Source organism: Coregonus clupeaformis, chromosome 5 (genome assembly GCF_020615455.1).
Source record: "Coregonus clupeaformis isolate EN_2021a chromosome 5, ASM2061545v1, whole genome shotgun sequence".
Taxonomy (NCBI): domain Eukaryota; kingdom Metazoa; phylum Chordata; class Actinopteri; order Salmoniformes; family Salmonidae; genus Coregonus; species Coregonus clupeaformis.
Genome location: NC_059196.1, coordinates 24,626,589 through 24,646,806, shown reverse-complemented (window position 1 = coordinate 24,646,806; position 20,218 = coordinate 24,626,589). Strand labels below are relative to the sequence as shown.

Below are 20,218 nucleotides of genomic sequence, written 5' to 3'. Positions count from 1 at the left end.
CTATATAACCTGTTTTTCAGTGATTGGTTTGTTTTTAGGTTCCTTGTCAGTTGGTTTTGTCCTTGTGGTCTGTTGAATGGCCTCTTGTTGTTTCCCATCCCATGCTGTCTACACAACGCACACACACACACACACACACACACACACACTACACACCACTATAATGGAAGAGAAATTAGATGCATATTCCAGAGCTGCTTGACACGTGTTGACACACAAAATGAGATTTGTTTCCTTTGTTTTTAAATGAGGGTTGAGAGGCCCAGTGCCTGTGTTGCCTAGCGATGAATTTAAAAAAGGAAGAGATGAATACATTTCTGACAGGATGGCGAGCAGAAAGTAGAGTGGAATAGTTTCACTATAACAGGATGCCTAGTAGAAAGTGGAACAGTCACACATGGTAAAATAAGTTGTGAAATGTGTTGATTGGGGCTGTGGTGTCTCTCATCTTACTTAGTGAAATTTGCAGAATGTTATCCTATCTACACTTATGATGAACTCTATCATATCTACACCCATTATAAACTCTATATACTACACTGAACAAAAATATAAATGCCACATGTTTCATGAGCTGAAATAAAAGGTACACAGGTACACCTTGGCCTGGGTCAATAAAAGGCCAATCTAAAATGGGCAGTACAATGCCACAGATGTCTCAAGTTTTGAGGGAGTGTGCAACTGGCACGCTGACTGCAGGAATGTCTACCAGAGCTGTTGCCAAAGAATTGAATGTTAATTGCTCTACCATAAGCCGCCTCCAACGTTGTTTTAGAGAATTTGGCAGTACGTCCAACCGGCCTCACAACAGCAGACCACGTGTAACCACGCCAGTCCAGGACCTCCACATCCGGCTTCTTCACCTGTGGGATCGTCTGAGACCAGCCACCCGGACAGCTGATGAAACTGTGGGTTTGCACAACAGAGGAATTTCTGCACAAACTGTCAGAAACCGTCTCAGGGAAGCTCATTTGCATGCTCGTCGTCCTCACCAGGGTCTTGACCTACACTGCAGTTCGGCATTGTAACCGACTTCAGTGGGCAAATGCTCACCTTCAATGGCCACTGGCACGCTGGAGAAGTGTGCTCTTGACGGATGAATCCTGGTTTCAACTGTACCGGGCAGATGGCAGACAGCATGTATGGCATCGTGTGGGTGAGTGGTTTGCTGATGTCAACGTTGTGAACAGAGTGCTCCATGGTGGCGGTGGGGTTATGGTATGGGCAGGCATAATCTACGGACAATGAACACAATTGCATTTAATCGATGGCAATTTGAATGCCATCGATAAAGATACCGTGACGAGATCCTGAGGCCCATTGTCGTGCCATTCATCTGCCGCCATCACCTCATGTTTCAGCATGATAATGGCGCAAAGATCTGTACACAATTCCTGGCAGCTGAAAATGTTCCTGTTCTTCCACCAGACATGTCGCCCATTAAGCATGTTTGGGATGCTCTGGAATCGATGTGTATGGCAGTGTGTTCCAGTCCCCGCCATTATCCAGCAACTTAGCACAGTCAGTGAAGAGGAGTGGGACAACATTCCACAGGCCACAATCAACAGCTTGATTAACTCTATGAAAAGGAGATGTGTCGCACCGCATGAGGCAAACCTTTTCTTTAAGGTATCTGTGACCAACAGATGCATATCTGTATTCCCAGTCATGTGAAATCCATAGATTAGGGCCAAATGAATTTATTTAAATTGACTGATTTCCTTATATGATCTCTAACTCAGTAAAATCTTAGAAATTGTTGCATGTTGTTTATATTTTTGTTCAGTGTATATCTACAACCATGGTAAACTATAGTATTTACAAGTTTGTCCTTATCTGATGTCCGATGCTCTGTCCCTATATGCTTCTGTGCACCATGTCATGGATGGATAATACAGTGCCTTCAGAAAGTATTCACATCCCTTGACTTTATCCACATTTTGTTGTGTTACAGCCTGATTTCAAAATTGATTAAATTGAGATTTTGTGTCACTGGCCTACACACAATAACCCATAATGTCAAAGTGGAATTATGTTTTTTGAAATATTAATATAAAAAGCAGACATTGAATATCCCTTTGAGCATGATGAAGTTATTATTTACACTTTGGATGGTGTATCAATACAATCAGTCAATACAAAGATACAGGCGTCCTTCCTAACTCAGTTTCCGGAGAGGAAGGAAACCACTCAGAGTTTAATGCCTGTGATAGGAGAAAACTGTGGATGGATCAACAACAATGTAGTTACTCCACAATACTAACCTAATTGACAGTGTGAAAAGAATGAAGCCTGTACAGAATCACAATATTCAGAAACATGCATCCTCTTTGCAATAATGCACTAAAGTAAATCTGCAAAAAATGTGGCAAAGAAATTAACTTTATGTCCTGAATACAAACTGTTATGTTTGGGGCAAATCCAACACATCACTGAGGACCATTTTTCATATTTTCAAGCATGGTGGTGGCTGCATCATGTTATGGGTATGCTTGTCATCAGCAAGGACTAGGGAGTTTTGTTTATGATAAAAATAAGCTAAGAACATGCAATATCCTAGAGGAAAACTTGGTTTAGTCTGCTTTCCAACAGACACTAGGGGACAAATTTACCTTTCAGCAGGACAATAACCTAAAACACAAGGCCAAATATATACTGGAGTTGCTTACCAAGACAACATTGAATGTTCCTGAGTGGCCTAGTTACAGATTTTATTTAAATCGGCTTGAAAATCTATGGCAAGACTTGAAAATGGCTGTCTAGTAATGATCAACAACCAACTTGACAGAGCTTTAAGAAATATTGAACAATCCAGGTGTGCAAAGCTCTTAGAGACTTACCCAGAAAGACTCACAGCTGTAATCGCTGCCAAAGGTGATTCTAGCATGTATTGACTCAGGGGGTTGAATACTTATCAAATCAAGATACTGTATGTTAGTGTTTTAATTTTCATAAATTCTAACATTTGTAAATACATTTTCTTCCACTTTGACATTAGAGTATTTTGTGTAGATCGTTGAAAAAAAAGACAATTCAATCAATTTTAATCCCACTTTGTAACACAACAAAATGTGGAAAAAGTCAAAGGGTGTGAATACTTTTTTCTATACTGTTCCCCTCCTTCCCTCACAGTTCGGCTCTGTGTACCCTGAGGTAAGGTTGTAAACCGGCGTTCACTGTGTATGCTGTTTCTCCCTCCCTCCCTCCCTCCCTGAGGTCAGGTTGTGGATGCGGTGTTCAGTGTATGCTGATGCTCCAAATTACTGTGTGTGAAATCCTCCCCACTCTCCTGGGGGAGCAGTCATATCACTCTCCTTTCGTATCCTCAACCCCTCTCTCTCTCTCTCCCTCCTTCTCTCTCTATTTCTCCTTCACTTTCTCTTTTTTTCTCTCTCTCGCTCTCTCCCTCCTTCTCTCTCTCCTTCTCTTTCTCTCTCTCTTACTCTCTCTCTCATCTGTTCTCTCCATCCCCTGGGCTGTGGATTCTGCAGTGTCGAGGCTTTCCACTAGAAGCCTATTAGCTGTGTGAGGGGAGAACACAGAGGAGCTACTATCATAGCAGGTTGTCACTCTGCTCCCCTCTCCTTTATAACTGTATCAGTCATGCTGGCTTGGGGCCTGATTCAATAATCTTATAATGGCCCCATCTCAGCAGAACTGACTGACACAGTCGCTCGCTCTCTCACACATACACACACACAGACACACACACACACACACACACACACACACACACACACACAGTTATTAATGTCAGTCACATTGACATTAATAAATAAATACTATAAATGCGTACTGTTCAATAAGGCTGGACAGTACAGGGTTAACCTCAGTCACAGCGTAGAACCGTACCAGGAAAATGCTGAATAAATGCTAAAAGACCAATGAACAAAATTAAGACCGCCCTCTGCTTGGGACTCTGAAATCTAAATTTAGTGTTCTACGTCTATATGATGTTTTCTATGTTATTCCATGTGAGCTTCAGCCTAAACACTGCTGTCACCTATGTCTCTCCTAATTTCAGCTGTCACAATATTTCTCCACACTGATGTGACGTTCCACAGGCTCAGTGCAGCTATCCGCCCTCTGTCACATCACACAGGGACAGGAAACAAAAGACAGAAATGTTCAATTGCATTATGGTCAATATAGGAGAGGTATGATCTCCAACCAGCTAGTAGAGCAGCACACACGCTCCATGAGATCTTAATGTGTATGTGTTTGGGGAGGAACCTGCATGGAAACAAAAGGCTGGGCTTGTCCGCATCCAGCCCCTCCCCAGCCTCTCCCCAGCCCCCCCGTAGTGTGACAGCCTGTGAGCAGAGCAGAGCAGGGCAGGTGACGAGGCTGGTAGTGGGGTGAGTAGGGGGGGCGGGGTGGAGGAGTTGCGGGGTGGGTCTGGAGGGGCCTGGTCCTCCACGGTCATCCTTCCTGGTGGTGGGCTGATTAGATTGGGGCCGAAGTCTCCAGCTGGCAGGCAGGGCTGGGCTGACACACAAACACACACACACACACACAGGCAGGACTGTCTGTGACTGGGGGCTGGCTGGCTGGCCGGCTGGCTGTGTCCCAAGCGCTCGTCAGCTCTGACACCTCTGACAGCTTCAGCAAACAGGTTCATTAAATGACATTTCTTACAGCTGCTTCTCTCTCTGGGCTTTGTCAAGCCTCCAGTCTACAGGGCCCACTCACTGCTTGTTGGTTTAAACCAAGGCTTTGTTGTTCTGACATAATGTTTTGATGTGGGCTGTTTGCAGCAGAGGCTTTTTAGCCTGTGTGTTTTGTTGCTGGTGAGGCCTTTGGCCTGCTCTGTATTTAGCCCTGTGGCCTGGCCTGCCTGCTCTCTGTTCCCAGTCACAGCAACAGAAGGGGTATTACATCCATGTAGACACAGCCGCTCCTATAGTTTTAATGTAAGGTTGATCAGGCCATGCATTATAATAGTATTCTCTTGTAATTTCTCAGTTGTTTCTGCATATTTCTCATCTTTCTTCATCCTGATCTGTTCACAATCTCTCCATTAATCTATCTTTCCCTTTCTCTACCTCTCCTCTCCACCTCTCCCTCTCTCCATCTCTCCCTTTCTCCATCTACCCCCACTCTCCACCTCTCCCTCTCTCCATCTTTCCTCTCCTCAGCAGCTTCCTACTACAGGTTTTCTCTGAGCAGGCAGTCTGTCTCTATGACAACTGTTAGAGTCTGGGGTTGCTGATTTGTCAACCTGGGGCAGCACAGGGAGGAGAAACAGAGATGCCACCACCCTTCCCTCCACCACCTCTCCCTCGATCCCTGCCTCCACTTCTCACTCCCTCGCTCCCTCCACCTGCCACCTTCCGCCATTCACTCCACTCCTCTCCATCTAATCCACTTCTAATTGAGCTCCAGAGACTTTGATGTGGCAGGTAGGTCGAGCCACAGCTATTCCAGGGAGAAATTAAGGCACCGCTGCCTCTCTCCTCACTTCTTCTCCCCTCTCCTCCCCTTCCCTCTTCCCATCCTCTCCTCCTCTGCTCCTGATTGTCACTGTTTTAAATGAGCATTAGCATTGGACCTAACCTCTCCAGCCCAACATCTCACTCTGCCTCCCTCCCTAGTTCCCCCCCTGGACTGTCAGTCAGGTTCGAGCTACATCCCCTCTCTGTGTGTTGTGTTTCGGCTGTTCTCTCTCGCACACCGCCCTGGCTGGTTCTCTTGTCTCTGTCTGTGTCCAGCTACACTGATAGGATGGAAATGTGTGTGATTGTAACCTGGGGAGACTAGGCCGCCCCAAGGGCTCAGACAGTGTTGGACGAGGAAGGATGGAGCGAGGGAGGGAGGGAGGTGTGTTAGGGGGATCATTCTCACCTGTCACGGAGGCCTCTCTTGATCTCCCTCGGTAGACCTGCTGTCCCAGAGGTGCTGCACACTAATGACCCCCCTCTCCTCATCCCCCTCTCCTCTCCTCTCTTTTGCTCACCCCATCCTCTCCTTTCCTCTTCCCTCTCCTCTCCTCTCTCACCCCCTCCTATCCTTGTGTTGGTGTTGATGGGTGTAACCCAGAGGCCTGTTCTTCCTGTTTTTTTACACCCTGGTTGCGTGTTGCAGACCATCTGAAATAGGTGTTAAAGACACAGTTGTGAATCTGGAGTGGGAAATAGAATGTTTAGAGACAATGGAAGTCTACAACCTTGCTGTAACATAGCACCTCATCTGTGTTTGTCACAATGTAAACCCTTTGTGTGGTCTCTTTCCCCTCCTGTTCCTCCCCTCCCTCCCCCTCCCTTCCTCTCCTATCTTTTCATCTCCTCTCTGCAGGTCCTGGCGTACTCAGAGGGTCTGCATGGTAAATGGATGTTCAGTGAGATCAGAGCGGTCTTCTCCAGGCGATACCTGCTCCAGAACACTGGCCTGGAGGTCTTCATGGCCAACAGGAGTAAGCATCACACCAGAGGCCGTAGTGCACTACATAGAGAATAGGGTGCCATTTGGGACACAGACACTCTCCTCTCATATGTGTCCTGTTTGCATTCTGATGATGATATATAATAAACTGCTTCTTAAGCACTTTAACATAGAATTAATCAAGTTTTGTTATCTCTCCTCCCAGCGTCAGTGATGTTTAACTTCCCAGACCAAGCCACAGTGAAGAAGGTGGTCTATTGTCTACCCAGGGTCGGAGTGGGAACCAGCTATGGCCTACCACAAGCCAGGTAGCACACACACACACAACCACACACACATGCAAACACACACACATTTACATTTTTTAGCTCATGAAACATTTTGTTTGGTCTTTGTCCTTTGCAATTCCCCGTCTATCTTACTAGCACCAGAGTAACATTATGTAGTGCATTGTGTCCATATTATTCAGCAGGGTGTGTATTGTTAGTCTCCCCACCTAACTCCTTTGTGTGGTGGAGGGTGGAGCCGGCCCTGGCAGCAGCTGACCCTGTCTGCAGCAGAGACATTCTAAATCCCATTGCTCCCGTCATTGGAGTGAGTGGTCATTGACCCTGACTGAACTGATCTAATTCTCTAAGTGAAGTCTATAGCACAGAGCTGCAGCCTGCCTGCCTTCTTGACCACTGGCCACACAGTAAAATACACAGAAGGAGACGGAGGACAGTCCCTTTACCTTACCTACAGCCTGTCATTAAGTACCACAAAACACACATCTATTGTTAGCTATCTGTTGTTAGCTAGTGTTAGCTATCAGCTAGTGCTAGCTATTGGTTAGTGCTAGCTATCAACTAGTGTTAACTATTGGCTAGTGTTAGCTATTGGCTAGTGTTAGCTAGTATTGTTAGCCATTCAAATCAAATCAATCTTTATTTGTCACATGCGCCGAATACAACAGGTGAAATGCTTACTTACAAGCCCTTAACCAACAATGCAGTTCAAGAAAGAGTTAAGAAAATATTTACCAAATAAACTAAAGTAAAAAATAATCTAAATTAACACAATAAAATAACAATAACGAGGCTATATACATTTACATTTATACAGGGGGTACTGATACCGAGTCAATGTGCGGGGGTGCAGGTTAGTCAAGGTAATTTGTACATGTAGGTATGGGTAAAGTGACTATACATAGATAATAGACAGCGGGTAGCAGCAGTGTAAATAGTCCGGGTGGCCATTTGATTAATTGTTCAGCAGTCTTATGGCTTGGGGGTAGAAGCTGTTAAGGAGCCTTTTGGTCCTAGACTTGGCGCTCCGGTACTGCTTGCCGTGTGGTAGCAGAGAGAACAGTCTATGACTTGGGTGACTGGAGTCTTTGACAATTATTTGGGCTTTCCTTTGACACCACCTAATATATAGGTCCTGGATGGCAGGAAGCTTGGCCCCAGTGATGTACTGGGCCGTACGCACTACCCTCTGTAGCGCCTTACGGTCAGATGCAGAGCAGTTGCCATACCAGGCGGTGATGCAACCAGTCAGGATGCTCTCGATGGTGCAGCTGCAGTGGCGGCTCCTGAAAAAATTCTCAGGAGGGGCAATTTTTCTGATGATTTAGGTGACCTACACACATTTTAAAAAAGATATGTCCAGCAACAACATGAAGACAGGGGCAGCATATAAGTCAATACCAGAAGCATTTATTGACTGATCTGGGGAGATGGGATTCCAGTTTCTGTGACAGATTATAAATAATCTCTGATGCCTTTGTTATATTAGCTTTTGGTTGAATGTACTGTCGTAGTAAATATATAATGTTATAGCTTGGTCTGACTAAAATCTTGTGCATGACCCATTTTGTGTTGGGCGTTTGTTTTCAATCAATGCTGTTCCTATCCTATAACAATGGACAAAAGAGTCCTATCTTGTCAGCCTTGTCAGCAGGTGGCCAAGGACAACACCCACGCCATAGGTCTCTCAGTTCTTCCAACTCACGAGTTCTTGCTCTGAGGACACACACACACACACACATCATCACTGATAACACACACACACACACATCATCACTGTTAAACACACACACACACACACACAAAAATCCCCTCTCTTTAGGCTGAACATTTGAAGACAGAGAACCCGACTCAGAGCCAATGCAACAGTGGAGGGGACCTCGCCCAACTCATCAGGACCAATCAGAAGATCAGAACTACTAGATTCAACCTACATCATTTATTGTATAAAATGTCTGCACACAATGTTTTCGGGGCTCTCTTCTCCCTAAGAGTTTGACGAACGAGTCCGTGCACGCGATTCCAGATATCTTTACCTCTGAATAAACTGCCTTTATTATACCATATCCACCCTGTCCAAAGTCTCTACTTGGTCTCAGTTCTCCAGTAAACTTGTGATTATCAACAGTACACAACGGTAACAAACAATTGGGGGAACTCACGGGGCAGATAGTAAGGTCGCAATGACACAGAAAGCAGTTCAATGTCGGGGTACAGAGTCGCTCTCTTACCAGGATCGCGGTCCGCTCTGACCAGGGTGAAGCCGGCCGGCTCCACTTCTCTGTCCGGGACTCTGTCATCCAGCCAAGTCTCCCAGCTGTATTGGATTCCGCTGCCAGCAGCGTTTTCATTATTTAGTCCGTTCGTAGCGGGTATGTACACGATCAACAAGATCAGTCCAAAATCCACCACTGGAAATCCATGGTTGGCAGAATGTTTGTAAACTAAGTCTACAAATTAAAAACATAAAATAACGCCACACTGCAGGTCGCAACAGAGACGCTGCTAGCCGCTATTGTCTTAGTTACGTTCATGGTTACGTCACGTATGACGAAAGCGCGTAAGTGCAAGCCCACAGACACCCATAGAGAATGTATTGAAAGCTTTGAAATTTGAAAAAAATAGATTTTACATGACAGGCTATGAGAGACTTCTGGGCGATTTTCAACCTGACTGAAATCGCCCCAAAAACGGGCGGGGCCATTTGAAGCACGACTTTAGCCTGATTTGACATTTAGTGACTGGCAGATCAGACGTGAACACTGATAACTACTGTTGCCGTGATATAATTGATTAGAAAAAAAATCCCTTCCTTTTCCCGTTTGGCAGTGCGTCGCCCATATCGCCCTATTGAACAGGCCGTCCCTGTGCAGCTGTATAACTTTTTAAGGATCTGGGGACCCATGCCAAATCTTTTCAGTCTCCTGAGGGGGAAAAGGTGTTGTCGTGCCCTCTTCACGACTGTCTTGGTGTGTTTGGACCATGATAGTTTGTTGGTGATGTGGACACAGAGGAACTTGAAACACTCAACCCACTCCACTACAGCCCTGTCGATGTTAATGGGGGCCTGTTCTGCCCGCCTTTTCCTGTAGTCCACGATCATCTCCTTTGTCTTGCTCACATTGAGGAAGAGGTTGTTGTCCTGGCACCACACTGCCAGGTCTCTGACCTCCTCCCTATAGGCTGTCTCATCGTTGTCGGTGATCTGGCCTACCACTGTTGTGTTGTCAGCAAACTTAATGATGGGGTTGGAGTCGTGTTTGGCCACGCAGTCGTAGGTGAACAGGGAGTACAGGAGGGGACTAAGCACGCACCCCTGAGGGGCCCCAGTGTTGAGGATCAGTGTGGCAGACTTGTTGTTGCCTACCCTTACCACCTGGGGGTGGCCCGTCAGGAAGTCCAGGATCCAGTTGCAGCGGGAGGTGTTTAGTCCCCGGGTCCTTAGCTTAGTGATGAGCTTTGTGGGCACGAGCTGTAGTCAATGAACAGCATTCTCACATAGGTGTTCCTTTTGTCCAGGTGGGAAAGGGCAGTGTGGAGTGCGATTGAGATTGCGTCATCTGTGGCTCTGTTGGGGTGGTATGCGAATTGTAGTGGGTCTAGGGTATCCGGGATGATGCTTTCAAAGCACTTCATGGCTACTGACGTGAGTGCTACTGGGCGGTAATCATTTAGGCAGGTTACCTTCGCTTCCTTGGGCACAGGGACTACGGTGGTATTACAGACTCGGTCAGGGAGAGGTTGAAAATGTCAGTGAAGACACTTGCCAGTCGGTCTGCGCATGCTTGAGTACACATCCTGGTAATCCGTCTTGTGAATGTTGACCTGTTTAAAGGTCTTGCTCACATCGGCTACCGAGAGCGTTATCGCACAGTCGTCCGGAACAGCTGGTGCTCTCATGCATGCTTCAGTGTTGCTTACCTCGAAGCGAGCATAAAAGGCATTTAGCTGGTCTGGTAGACTCGCGTCACTGGGCAGCTCGCGGCTGGGTTTCCCTTTCCCTTTCTTTTCTAGTGTTAGCTATCAGTTAGTTAACTAGTGTTAGCTATTGGTTGGTATAGTGTTAGCAATTGGTGTTAGCTATTGGTTGGCTAGTAGTTTTAGCTATTATTAGGTATTTATTGCCAGACTATGGTCTGGCCTATAACTTGACATTACGACTGTGTGAGGTCTTTTAGAAACAGCCTCCATCCAACTCTTGATTCTCACCATGTGTTGAGTTGAAGTCACATCAAGGCCTGTAGGACTCTGACACTTTGGTCATGGCTGAAGAATGCTCCAGTCTCACATGCTGATGAAGCTGTCATGCTGTGCCAGTGTGTGGTGCTCTGAGCTCTGACTGAATGATTGCGTGTCTGGGAGTGTTGGTCTTTAGCTGGTCTATGTGTGTCTGGTTGTGCACTTAGGTTTCTTGAGTACACTTTCAAACTCCTTACTTAAACCTCATTGGTTTGAATGAGCCCTGGTCAAAAGTAGTGCACTACATGGGGAAAAGGGTGCCATTTTGAAACCAACCTAAGGTGTTTCTTCCTCTGTTGTTGTGCAGGCGTATCTCCATGGCGACGCCCCGGCAGCTCTTCAAGTCGTCCAACATGACCCAGCGCTGGCAGAGGAGGGAGATCTCCAACTTCGAGTATCTCATGTTCCTCAACACCGTCGCAGGTCAGCTTCCCTTCTCCTCCCTTTCCTCCTCTCCTCTTTCTCACTCTCCTCTCTCCTCTTTTCCCTCCTCTCCCTTTCTCCCCCTCTTCTACGCTCTCTCCCCCTCATCTTGGATAGATCCATGTTGTTGTGTTGAGCAGATCACCTCTTCTCTTCATAACCAAAATCTCATCATCTATTATTCTACCATGATGAATGTAGTGTATGTTGTTGTTGACTGTTAAAACATGCCAGCCAGGACCTACAGGTAAGTTATCTTTGTTTAAGGAGTCGGATGCTCTGTTCAGTTCACTCCTAAGCAGTAGTACTGTTAGTACTGTAGGTAGCCTACACTTCACTGTTCATGTGGAGGAATATGACTGTTATTTGAAGCAAGAAAATAAGGAAAAAGGAAGCAAGACCACTGCAGATCACACATCCTCTAGGATAATTAGGGGGGGGGGGTGTGGGCATATCTTTGTCGCCTCTCTTATCTGAACTGTGACTAACTGGAAGACGAGAGCGCCTGCCGCACCACTCCTCTCTGAGAGGTGTCACATCCCTCGCTCCCTTGCTCGCTGCAGATTCATGCATATTTATATTTATCTGTGGCGTGAGTTCGATACATTATTGTCATCTAATTAGATGTACGGCAGACAGAAAAACATGGTGGAAATTCATTAAAAATGTGTGGTAATGACCTGAGCTGCCATAAGTGTCAACGGAAGTGGGGTGGAAACAGGAGGGGGATGGAGGGAAGAGGGGGAGGAGAGAAAGGGTGGTGGAGGAGGAGAGGAAGAGCGGGCGAGAGGTGTTAGCGTGCAGCCAGTGCTCTTCTAATTAAACACTATTCTACTGTTATTAACATTCTGACACTTCAGAGTGTGTGTTGTGTGTATCATCCTGACACTTCAGAACAGGCTGGAACTCTACCCACAACGCACCACACCACCACCCTTGTCTCCCCCCTACACCCTTACACCCACCTCACCACCCTCACCCCTGTCTCCTCCATACACCCTCACATACAGGACCCCCCTCTCCCTCCTACACCCTCACCCCTGTCTCCTCCATACACCCTCACACACAGGACCCCCCTCTCCCTTCTACACCCTCACCCCTGTCTCCTCCATACACCCTCACACACAGGACCCCCCTCTCCCTTCTACACCCTCACCCCTGTCTCCTCCATACACCCTCACACACAGGACCCCCCTCTCCCTCCTACACCCTCACCCCAGAACAGGAACAGGCTAAAGCAGAGGTAAATCTACTCACACCGTTATCTCCCCAAGCTAATGCCTAGGCTTAAGCTCAGTGGGCTAATTCAGTCTTGTGACATGCAGGACACTTGGGTACGAACCCAGTCTGTCACAGTAGCTCTGGGAATTAGCTGTGTACATCACCCCGGGGCATGCGTGTGATTTTAGATCTGTAGCATCCGTAACACCCTGCCCTTACCCTAACCCACTACAATATTGTATCATAATTTTCTACATTTACATTTTGGTCATTTAGCAGACTCTCTTATCCAGAGTGACTTACAATCGCCTTAACCACTCTAACCCTAACCCAGCATCATAATGTACAATTCACAACGCCCAGATCTAACCCTAATGATTGTCTATACATCACAGCAGCAGCAGAACCACCCTTCCATTAAACTACATTAAACACTCAGCAACCATCTTATTTGCTGTGGGAACTTCTGTGTACTAATCCAGTACGCTATCATTTGCATTTTTAATATCCCTATTTGGGTATGACATGTTTCTGTCAGAGGAAGTAAGAGTAGCCCCCAGGGACACACAGAGCTGAGAGTTTGGGGACAGAGCAGAACATTGCAGAGTAGAGCAGGGAAGCTAGAAGATTGAGAGGCTACAGGAGGCTGGTAGGTTGGGGACAGAGCAGAGCAGAACATTGCAGAGTAGAGCTGGGAGGTTGGGAGGCTAGGGGGCTGGGAGGCTAGGGGGTTGGGAGGCTAGGGGGTTGGGAGGTTGGGAGGCTAGGAGGATGGGAGGCTAGGGGGCTGGGCGGAATGGGAGGCTAGGGGGCTGGGAGGTTGCAAGGCAAGGGGCCTGGGAGGATGGGAGGGTGATGGGAGGCTAGGGGGTTGGAAGGTTGAGAGGCTAGGGGGCTGGGGGGCTGGGAGGATAGGGGGCTGGGAGGTTGGGAGGCTAGGTGGGGCTAGGGGACTGGGAGGATGGGAGGCTAGGGGACTGGGAGGATGGGAGGCTGGGAGGTTTGGGGCTTGGACGTGTTTCAGGAAGCAGAGTGCTGCTGTGTGACTGATGGCTCTGTAAAGATGAAATATCTGTAGCGTTTCTCTTTGTTGTAGCCTCAGGTCAAGCCTCGACTTTCACTGAGGTATGCAAGTGTGTGTGTGTGTGTGTGTGTGTTTTGTGTGTGTGTGTGACACATTAGTGTTGTTAGAAGTGAAGTATTGCTGTTTAAACTCTAAACCGTCAGTTTGGAGTGCAGCATGGAAACTTCACCGTCTACAAACCAAACAAAACTCACTTCAAACCAAACACCTCTCACACTGCTGCACATCATCTCACACCAAACTAAGGAAAATTGTTTTTAATGACTATCTTCCAGTATCTTGGATTTCATTCAAATGGGTGATTTAATGTATAATTTTATTTAAATAGGTTTAGTTTATTAAAACGATTTGTGTCAGTGCTGATAGTGGTCTCCTGTCCTGTTTGACTGGCTGTTGTGGGTTTGCTGCTAGTTTCTAATACTTCTCTATAATAAGTTGTTGATATCACACCATCACACCCATAGCTCTGTTCTCTGATTGGACCGGCTCATAATAGTGCATTCTGATTGGACCAGCCCATAGCAGTGTCTTCTGATTGGACCAGCCCATAACAGTGCTTACTGATTGGACCAGCCCATAGCAGTGTCTTCTGATTGGACCAGCCCATAACAGTGCCTTCTGATTGGACCAGTCCGTAGCAGTGTGAAATTAGAGAGGACTTGTGGCGACATGGAATGTTGAGGAGCTCCTCATGGTTCTCATGGCTGAGTTAAAGTTCCATCTGAAAACCATCATCACACTGAAGAGGAAAACTAAGCTCTCACATCTGGCAACCCTCCATACAGCTGCATGTGGGCACCGCCATGACTGAGGTATCCATGGTAACCACCACGGGCTGTCCAATCAGGAGGCTAGCCTGGCAGTGTCACATGAGGCGTGCTCAACGACAACACGGTGACCAGGAGAACAGTTTAATATCTTTGTAATTACATATACACCTCAGACTACATATAGACAATACACACACTACATATACACACTACAAACACTATATATAGACACTACATATACACACTACATATAGACACTACACACATTATATATTGACACTACACACACTACATATAGACAAACACACACTAAATATACACACTACACACACACACTTCATATACACCACATCAGGAGACCCTTTCGCTTCTAACCATGGGCGTATTCATTACGGACACCGTTTACCGTTTAAGAACCAAACGGAAGCAAACAGAGCAAAACTAGAGTTTCTTTTGGACAAATTTAGGTAGGTCCCTCCCCGTTTCATTCGGTTTGCTTCCATATACGAAACGTTTAACCTCAACCCCAGACTGGCCTAATATACTCATCAGGACCAGGCAGAGAAAGGAAGAACACACACACACTCAATCAATCAATTCCATTTATTTATAAAGTCCTTTTTACATCAGTAGATTCACAAAGTGCTTATACAGAAACCCAGACTAAAACCCCAAAGAGCACGGTGGGATGAAAAAACTCCCTAGAAAGACAGGAACCAAGGAAGAAACCTAGAGAGGATCTGAGGGGTGGCGAGTCCTCTTCTGGCTGTGCCGGTGGAGGGGTGGCCCTTAAGGCTAGATTGTTCTTCAAGATGTTCAAGTGTTCATAGATGACCAGCAGGGTCAAATAATAATTACAGTGCTTATAGCGGGTGCAACAGGTCAGCACCTCAGGAGTAAATGTCAGTTGGCTTTTCATAGCCGAGTATTCAGAGTTCGAGACAGCAGGTGTGGTAGAGCGAGTGAGAGAGTGAGATGCATAGAGGGGGTCGAAACAGCAGGTCTGGGATAAGGTAGCAGGTCCGGTGAACAGGTCAGGGTTCCATAGCTGCAGGCAGAACATCAGAAACTAAATCAGCAGCACGATCAGGTGGACTGGGGAACGGGACACTGTGTGCCCCGTCCGACGAAACCCCCGGACAGGGCCAACCAGGCAGGATATAACCCTACCCACTTTGCCAAAGCACAGCCCCCACACCACCAGAGGGATATCAACAAACCACCAACTTACTACCCTGAGACAATGGCATGTATTCATGGGTGCCAAGGGAAGCCAGGCTTCCCCAAGACATTGACCAATAAATAGCATTGAATGCAAGGGAAGCCAGCGAGCATTTGGCCTCCCTTCATAAAAATTATACAATAATAGCCAATCAGCGTTGAGCTAAACTGAGTGAGCTCAACTGTGAATGGTCCTGGCGCACCCAAAAAAAGTGTCAAGGGAAGCCAGTTTGGATTTGGCTTCACACCAATCACATCACATCAAGCCAAACATCATTGACCGAAAAAAACTTGAATTGTTGCTTCTCGTTGTGTTGTGCCTCTGGCCTGAGAGGATGGAAGTTCAATATATAGCTAGATGTAGTAGGCTAATGTTAACTAGCTGGCTAATCGTTGCCCATGAAAGGAAGTTAGGCTAGCGAGCAAGCATTTTAGCCAGGTAGCCTAGGACAACAAAAACTAAAAGCGTGTACTGTATGGCAGAGTCATAGACTGTTTCGGCAACATGAAAGAGAGGAGGATGGCATTGGCGTTTTTTTACAGCCACATGATATTTCGCTTACGTTGATTGGACTAAATCGTTTTTTGGAATCTTTTAGTTGTCACTGTATTAGACTAAGCATAGGTGATTTGATGATGTTGAAATGTTGAAGTTGAAATGGTGCTGGAATAGTGGAGGCAGCTCCCGTTTTCTTTGCAACTTGCGGTAACTCTCCGGTATTCTAAATCAATAGTTGTTTAGTAGTCCTAAAATTTCAGAAACATTAACTTGATTGACCGTGCTGTAGGTCATGTAACTGTTTGTTATATGCAATATGCTTTGTGGACTCCACCAGACAGATGTTTCTCTCTGGTTTTGTGATGAAACAAAGGTGTGGTTGAATTTATTCTGCCACTGTGTCTTCTTATTGTCTCGGCCTATATACAGTGAGGGAAAAAAGTATGCCAAAAATGTTATAAATGTATTTGCATTTTAATGAGGGAAATAAGTATTTGACCCCTCTGCAAAACATGACTTAGTACTTGGTGGCAAAACCCTTGTTGGCAATCACAGAGGTCAGACGTTTCTTCTAGTTGGCCAACAGGTTTGCACACATCTCAGGAGGGATTTTGTCCCACTCCTCTTTGCAGATCTTCTCCAAGTCATTAAGGTTTCGAGCCTGACGTTTGGCAACTCGAACCTTCAGCTCCCTCCACAGATTTTCTATGGGATTAAGGTCTGGAGACTTGCTAGGCCACTCCAGGACCTTAATGTGCTTCTTCTTGAGCCACTCCTTTGTTGACTTGGCCGTGTGTTTTGGGTCATTGTCATGCTGGAATACCCATCCACGAACCATTTTCAATGCCCTGGCTGAGGGAAGGAGGTTCTCACCCAAGATTTGACGGTACATGGCGCCGTCCATCGTCCCTTTGATGCGGTGAAGTTGTCCTGTCCCCTTAGCAGAAAAACACCCCCAAAGCATGTTTCCACCTCCATGTTTGACAGTGGGGATGATGTTCTTGGGGTCATAGGCAGCATTCCTCCTCCTCCAAACATGGCGGGTTGAGTTGATGCCAAAGAGCTCGATTTTGGTCTCATCTGACCACAACACTTTCACCCAGTTCTCTCTGAATCATTCAGATGTTCATTGGCAAACTTCGGACGGGCCTGTATATGTGCTTTCTTGAGCAGGGGGACCTTGCGGGCGCTGCAGGATTTCAGTCCTTCATTGCGAAGAGTGTTACCAATTGTTTTCTTGGTGACTATGGTCCCAGCTGCCTTGAGATCATTGACAAGATCCTCCCGTGTAGTTCTGGGCTGATACCTCACCGTTCTCATGATCATTGCAACTCCACGAGGTGAGATCTTGCATGGAGCCCCAGGCAGAGGGAGATTGACAGTTATTTTGTGTTTCTTCCATTTGCGAATAATCGCACCTACTGTTGTCACCTTCTCACCAAGCTGCTTGGCGATGGTCTTGTAGCCCATTCCAGCCTTGTGTAGGTCTACAATCTTGTCCCTGTCATCCTTGAAGAGCTCTTTGGTCTTGGCCATGGTGGAGAGTTTGGAATCTGATTGATTGATTGCTTCTGTGGACAGGTGTCTTTTATACAGGTAACAAGCTGAGATTAGGAGCACTCCCTTTAAGAGTGTGCTCCTAATCTCAGCTCGTTAACTGTATAAATGACACCTGGGAGCCAGAAATCTTTCTGATTGAGAGGGGGTCAAACACTTATTTCCCTCATTAAAATGCAAATCAATTTATAACATTTTTGACATGATTTTTTGGTTGTTATTCTGTCTCTCACTGTTCAAATAAACCTACCATTAAAATTATAGACTGATCATTTCTTTGTCAGTGGGCAAACGTACAAAATCAGCAGGGGATCAAATACTTTTTTCCCTCACTGTATCATGGTCGCAAGGCATATGAACTACCAGGTTATAGAGCAAACAACACAATTATTACAACACATAGGTTGTAATATGGCTTTTTTTTCCTGGCTTGGCTTCCCCAGTGAATTTACCCATGCACCGCTACTGCCCTGAGACAAGGCGGAGCATAGACCACGATGATCTCCCCCAGCACACGAGCCCGAGGGGGTGCAAGACCGGACAGGAAGAAAACGTCAGTAACTCAACCCACTCAAGACGAGTATAGCCAAAAAAGCCTGGCATGACGTGATGCACCCCTCCTAGGGACAGCATGGGAGAGCACTAGCAAGCCAGTGACTCAGCCCCGTAATAGGGTCAGAGGCACAAACACACACACCAAGGCCTCCCTACATAGAGCAGAGTGAGGACTATATTAGCGGCAGTGTCGCCCTCCCAGACAGGAAGTTAGTCTGTCAGAAACAGGAAGCTGACCTGAGAGGAGTCTGATGAAATGCTCTGCTGGAATGTTGCATGCTGGGTCACCAAAGTAACCTAAGCCTTGTGTGTACCCCGCAGTTCTCCCCTGTACCCCGCAGTTCTCCCCCCACACACATCCTCCCCCGCCCCACCTCATCCCCTCCGCTTTTCTCTCACATAACTTCTCTAACAGATCTCTGTCTGTCTGTCTGTAGGGAGGACCTACAACGATCTGAACCAGTACCCCGTGTTTCCCTGGGTTCTCACCAACTATGAGTCCGAGGAGCTGGACCTCACCCTGCCGGGCAACTTCAGAGATCTCTCCAAGGTACTGACATTCTGTTATACAACCTGTAGGACTGGGGGAAAGGGGGCAGGAGGGGGAAGGAAGGGGGAAGGAGAGGAAAGGAGGGGACATGGGGGAGGAGGAGTGGTGAGGGTCTCAGTCAGCAGGGGAATTTCCTTATTAAGTCCCATGCAGGCTGGAAGAGAAAACCATCTTGACTGAGAAATAATGCAGACATCATAATGCAGACATCATGTGCTCAGTCTGAACCCAGCGCTGGAATGTAGAGAAGGAGCTGATAGTTTAACATCATAGCAGATCCTAACACTGGTATACCACATATTCTGAGTCCCAAATGGCACCCTATTCACTATATAATGCACTACTTTTGACCAGGCCCAATAGGGCTCTGGTCAAAAGTAGTGCATTAAATAGGGAATAGGGTGCCATTTGGGAGGCAAACATGACATCCTAACAGATCCCAACACTGGAATAGAAGCTTTAAGTGTCTCTGCTATGTTTGGTACTGTATCGCCTCAGCACATAAACTGAATGTTCTAGTGTCTCTGCTCTGTTTGACATGGTACTGTCCTCGACCATCAACTGTAGGATAGTTTTTAGTGTCTGTATGATGAGGGCTTCTGGCCCTGTTTAACTTCCTAGCAGCTCTCTCTCTCTTTATCGCTCTCTTTCTCTCTCTCTCTTTCTCTCTCTACAACTCACAGGCTCACTGACCTGAAAACAATCGCATTCCTGTCTGAGCTTTCCTTCTCTCTCACTCTATCGCTCCCTCCTTACCCCGTTCCCTCTCCCCCTCAAAGTGCCGACTCCCTGACTCTATCTGAGCTCCGTTTTCACAAACGTTTTTGATCAATTCTCACCTCAGATCCCAGACAAATGTTTGCTAGGGAGGGAGGGAGGGAGGGAGGGTATGAGGGAAAAGAAGGGAGGCAGGGAGGGAAGGAGGGAAACGCAGGAAGGGGGGAAGGAATGTATGGAAATGAGAGAGGTTGCTGAACTCTCAATGAAAATTTGAATTAGAAATACCCACAACTAAAGCACCCTGGTAGGCATGTGTACTGATAACGTCAGTGAATACCCTTCCCTCCTAACAGTAGTCTGTAAGGTTAATCTCTGCACTTGGTTTATACCAGTTTCACCCAGCCAGTCAATAAAGTCACTGTGTGAAAATTTCTACTCAGCCCTGTTGTAACTGAAAAAGACAACATTTGGTTTGAGTTGTTCAGGTAAGTAGTATAGTGGGTGATCCAGTATAATCCAGTGTTCACTCTGGCAGAAGGTCTACAGTAAGACACACACACACACACACACACACACACACACACACACACACACACACACACAGCTTTCCTGTGTCTTCCTGCTGTTGTTTCTGCTCTTGTCACCCTGTGGCGGCTTCAGTCTGTACACAACCAGGTGGGCTGTGTGTGTTTGTCTGAGAGAGCCCGAGCC

At 46.6% G+C, this 20,218-nt stretch overlaps 1 protein-coding gene across 4 annotated transcripts in view; it reads left to right on the top strand.

Moving 5' to 3' along the window:
* Nucleotides 1-20,218, top strand: part of LOC121565588 (neurobeachin-like) — a 300,567-nt gene that overhangs the window by 225,644 nt on the left and 54,705 nt on the right. For all 4 annotated transcript variants that reach the window (XM_045213661.1, XM_045213660.1, XM_045213658.1 and 1 more), the window contains 4 exons: nucleotides 6,295-6,412; nucleotides 6,587-6,689; nucleotides 11,215-11,330; nucleotides 18,675-18,787. In XM_045213661.1, coding sequence (XP_045069596.1) covers nucleotides 6,295-6,412; nucleotides 6,587-6,689; nucleotides 11,215-11,330; nucleotides 18,675-18,787 — 450 coding nt within the window. The remainder of the gene's footprint in view (nucleotides 1-6,294; nucleotides 6,413-6,586; nucleotides 6,690-11,214; nucleotides 11,331-18,674; nucleotides 18,788-20,218) is intronic.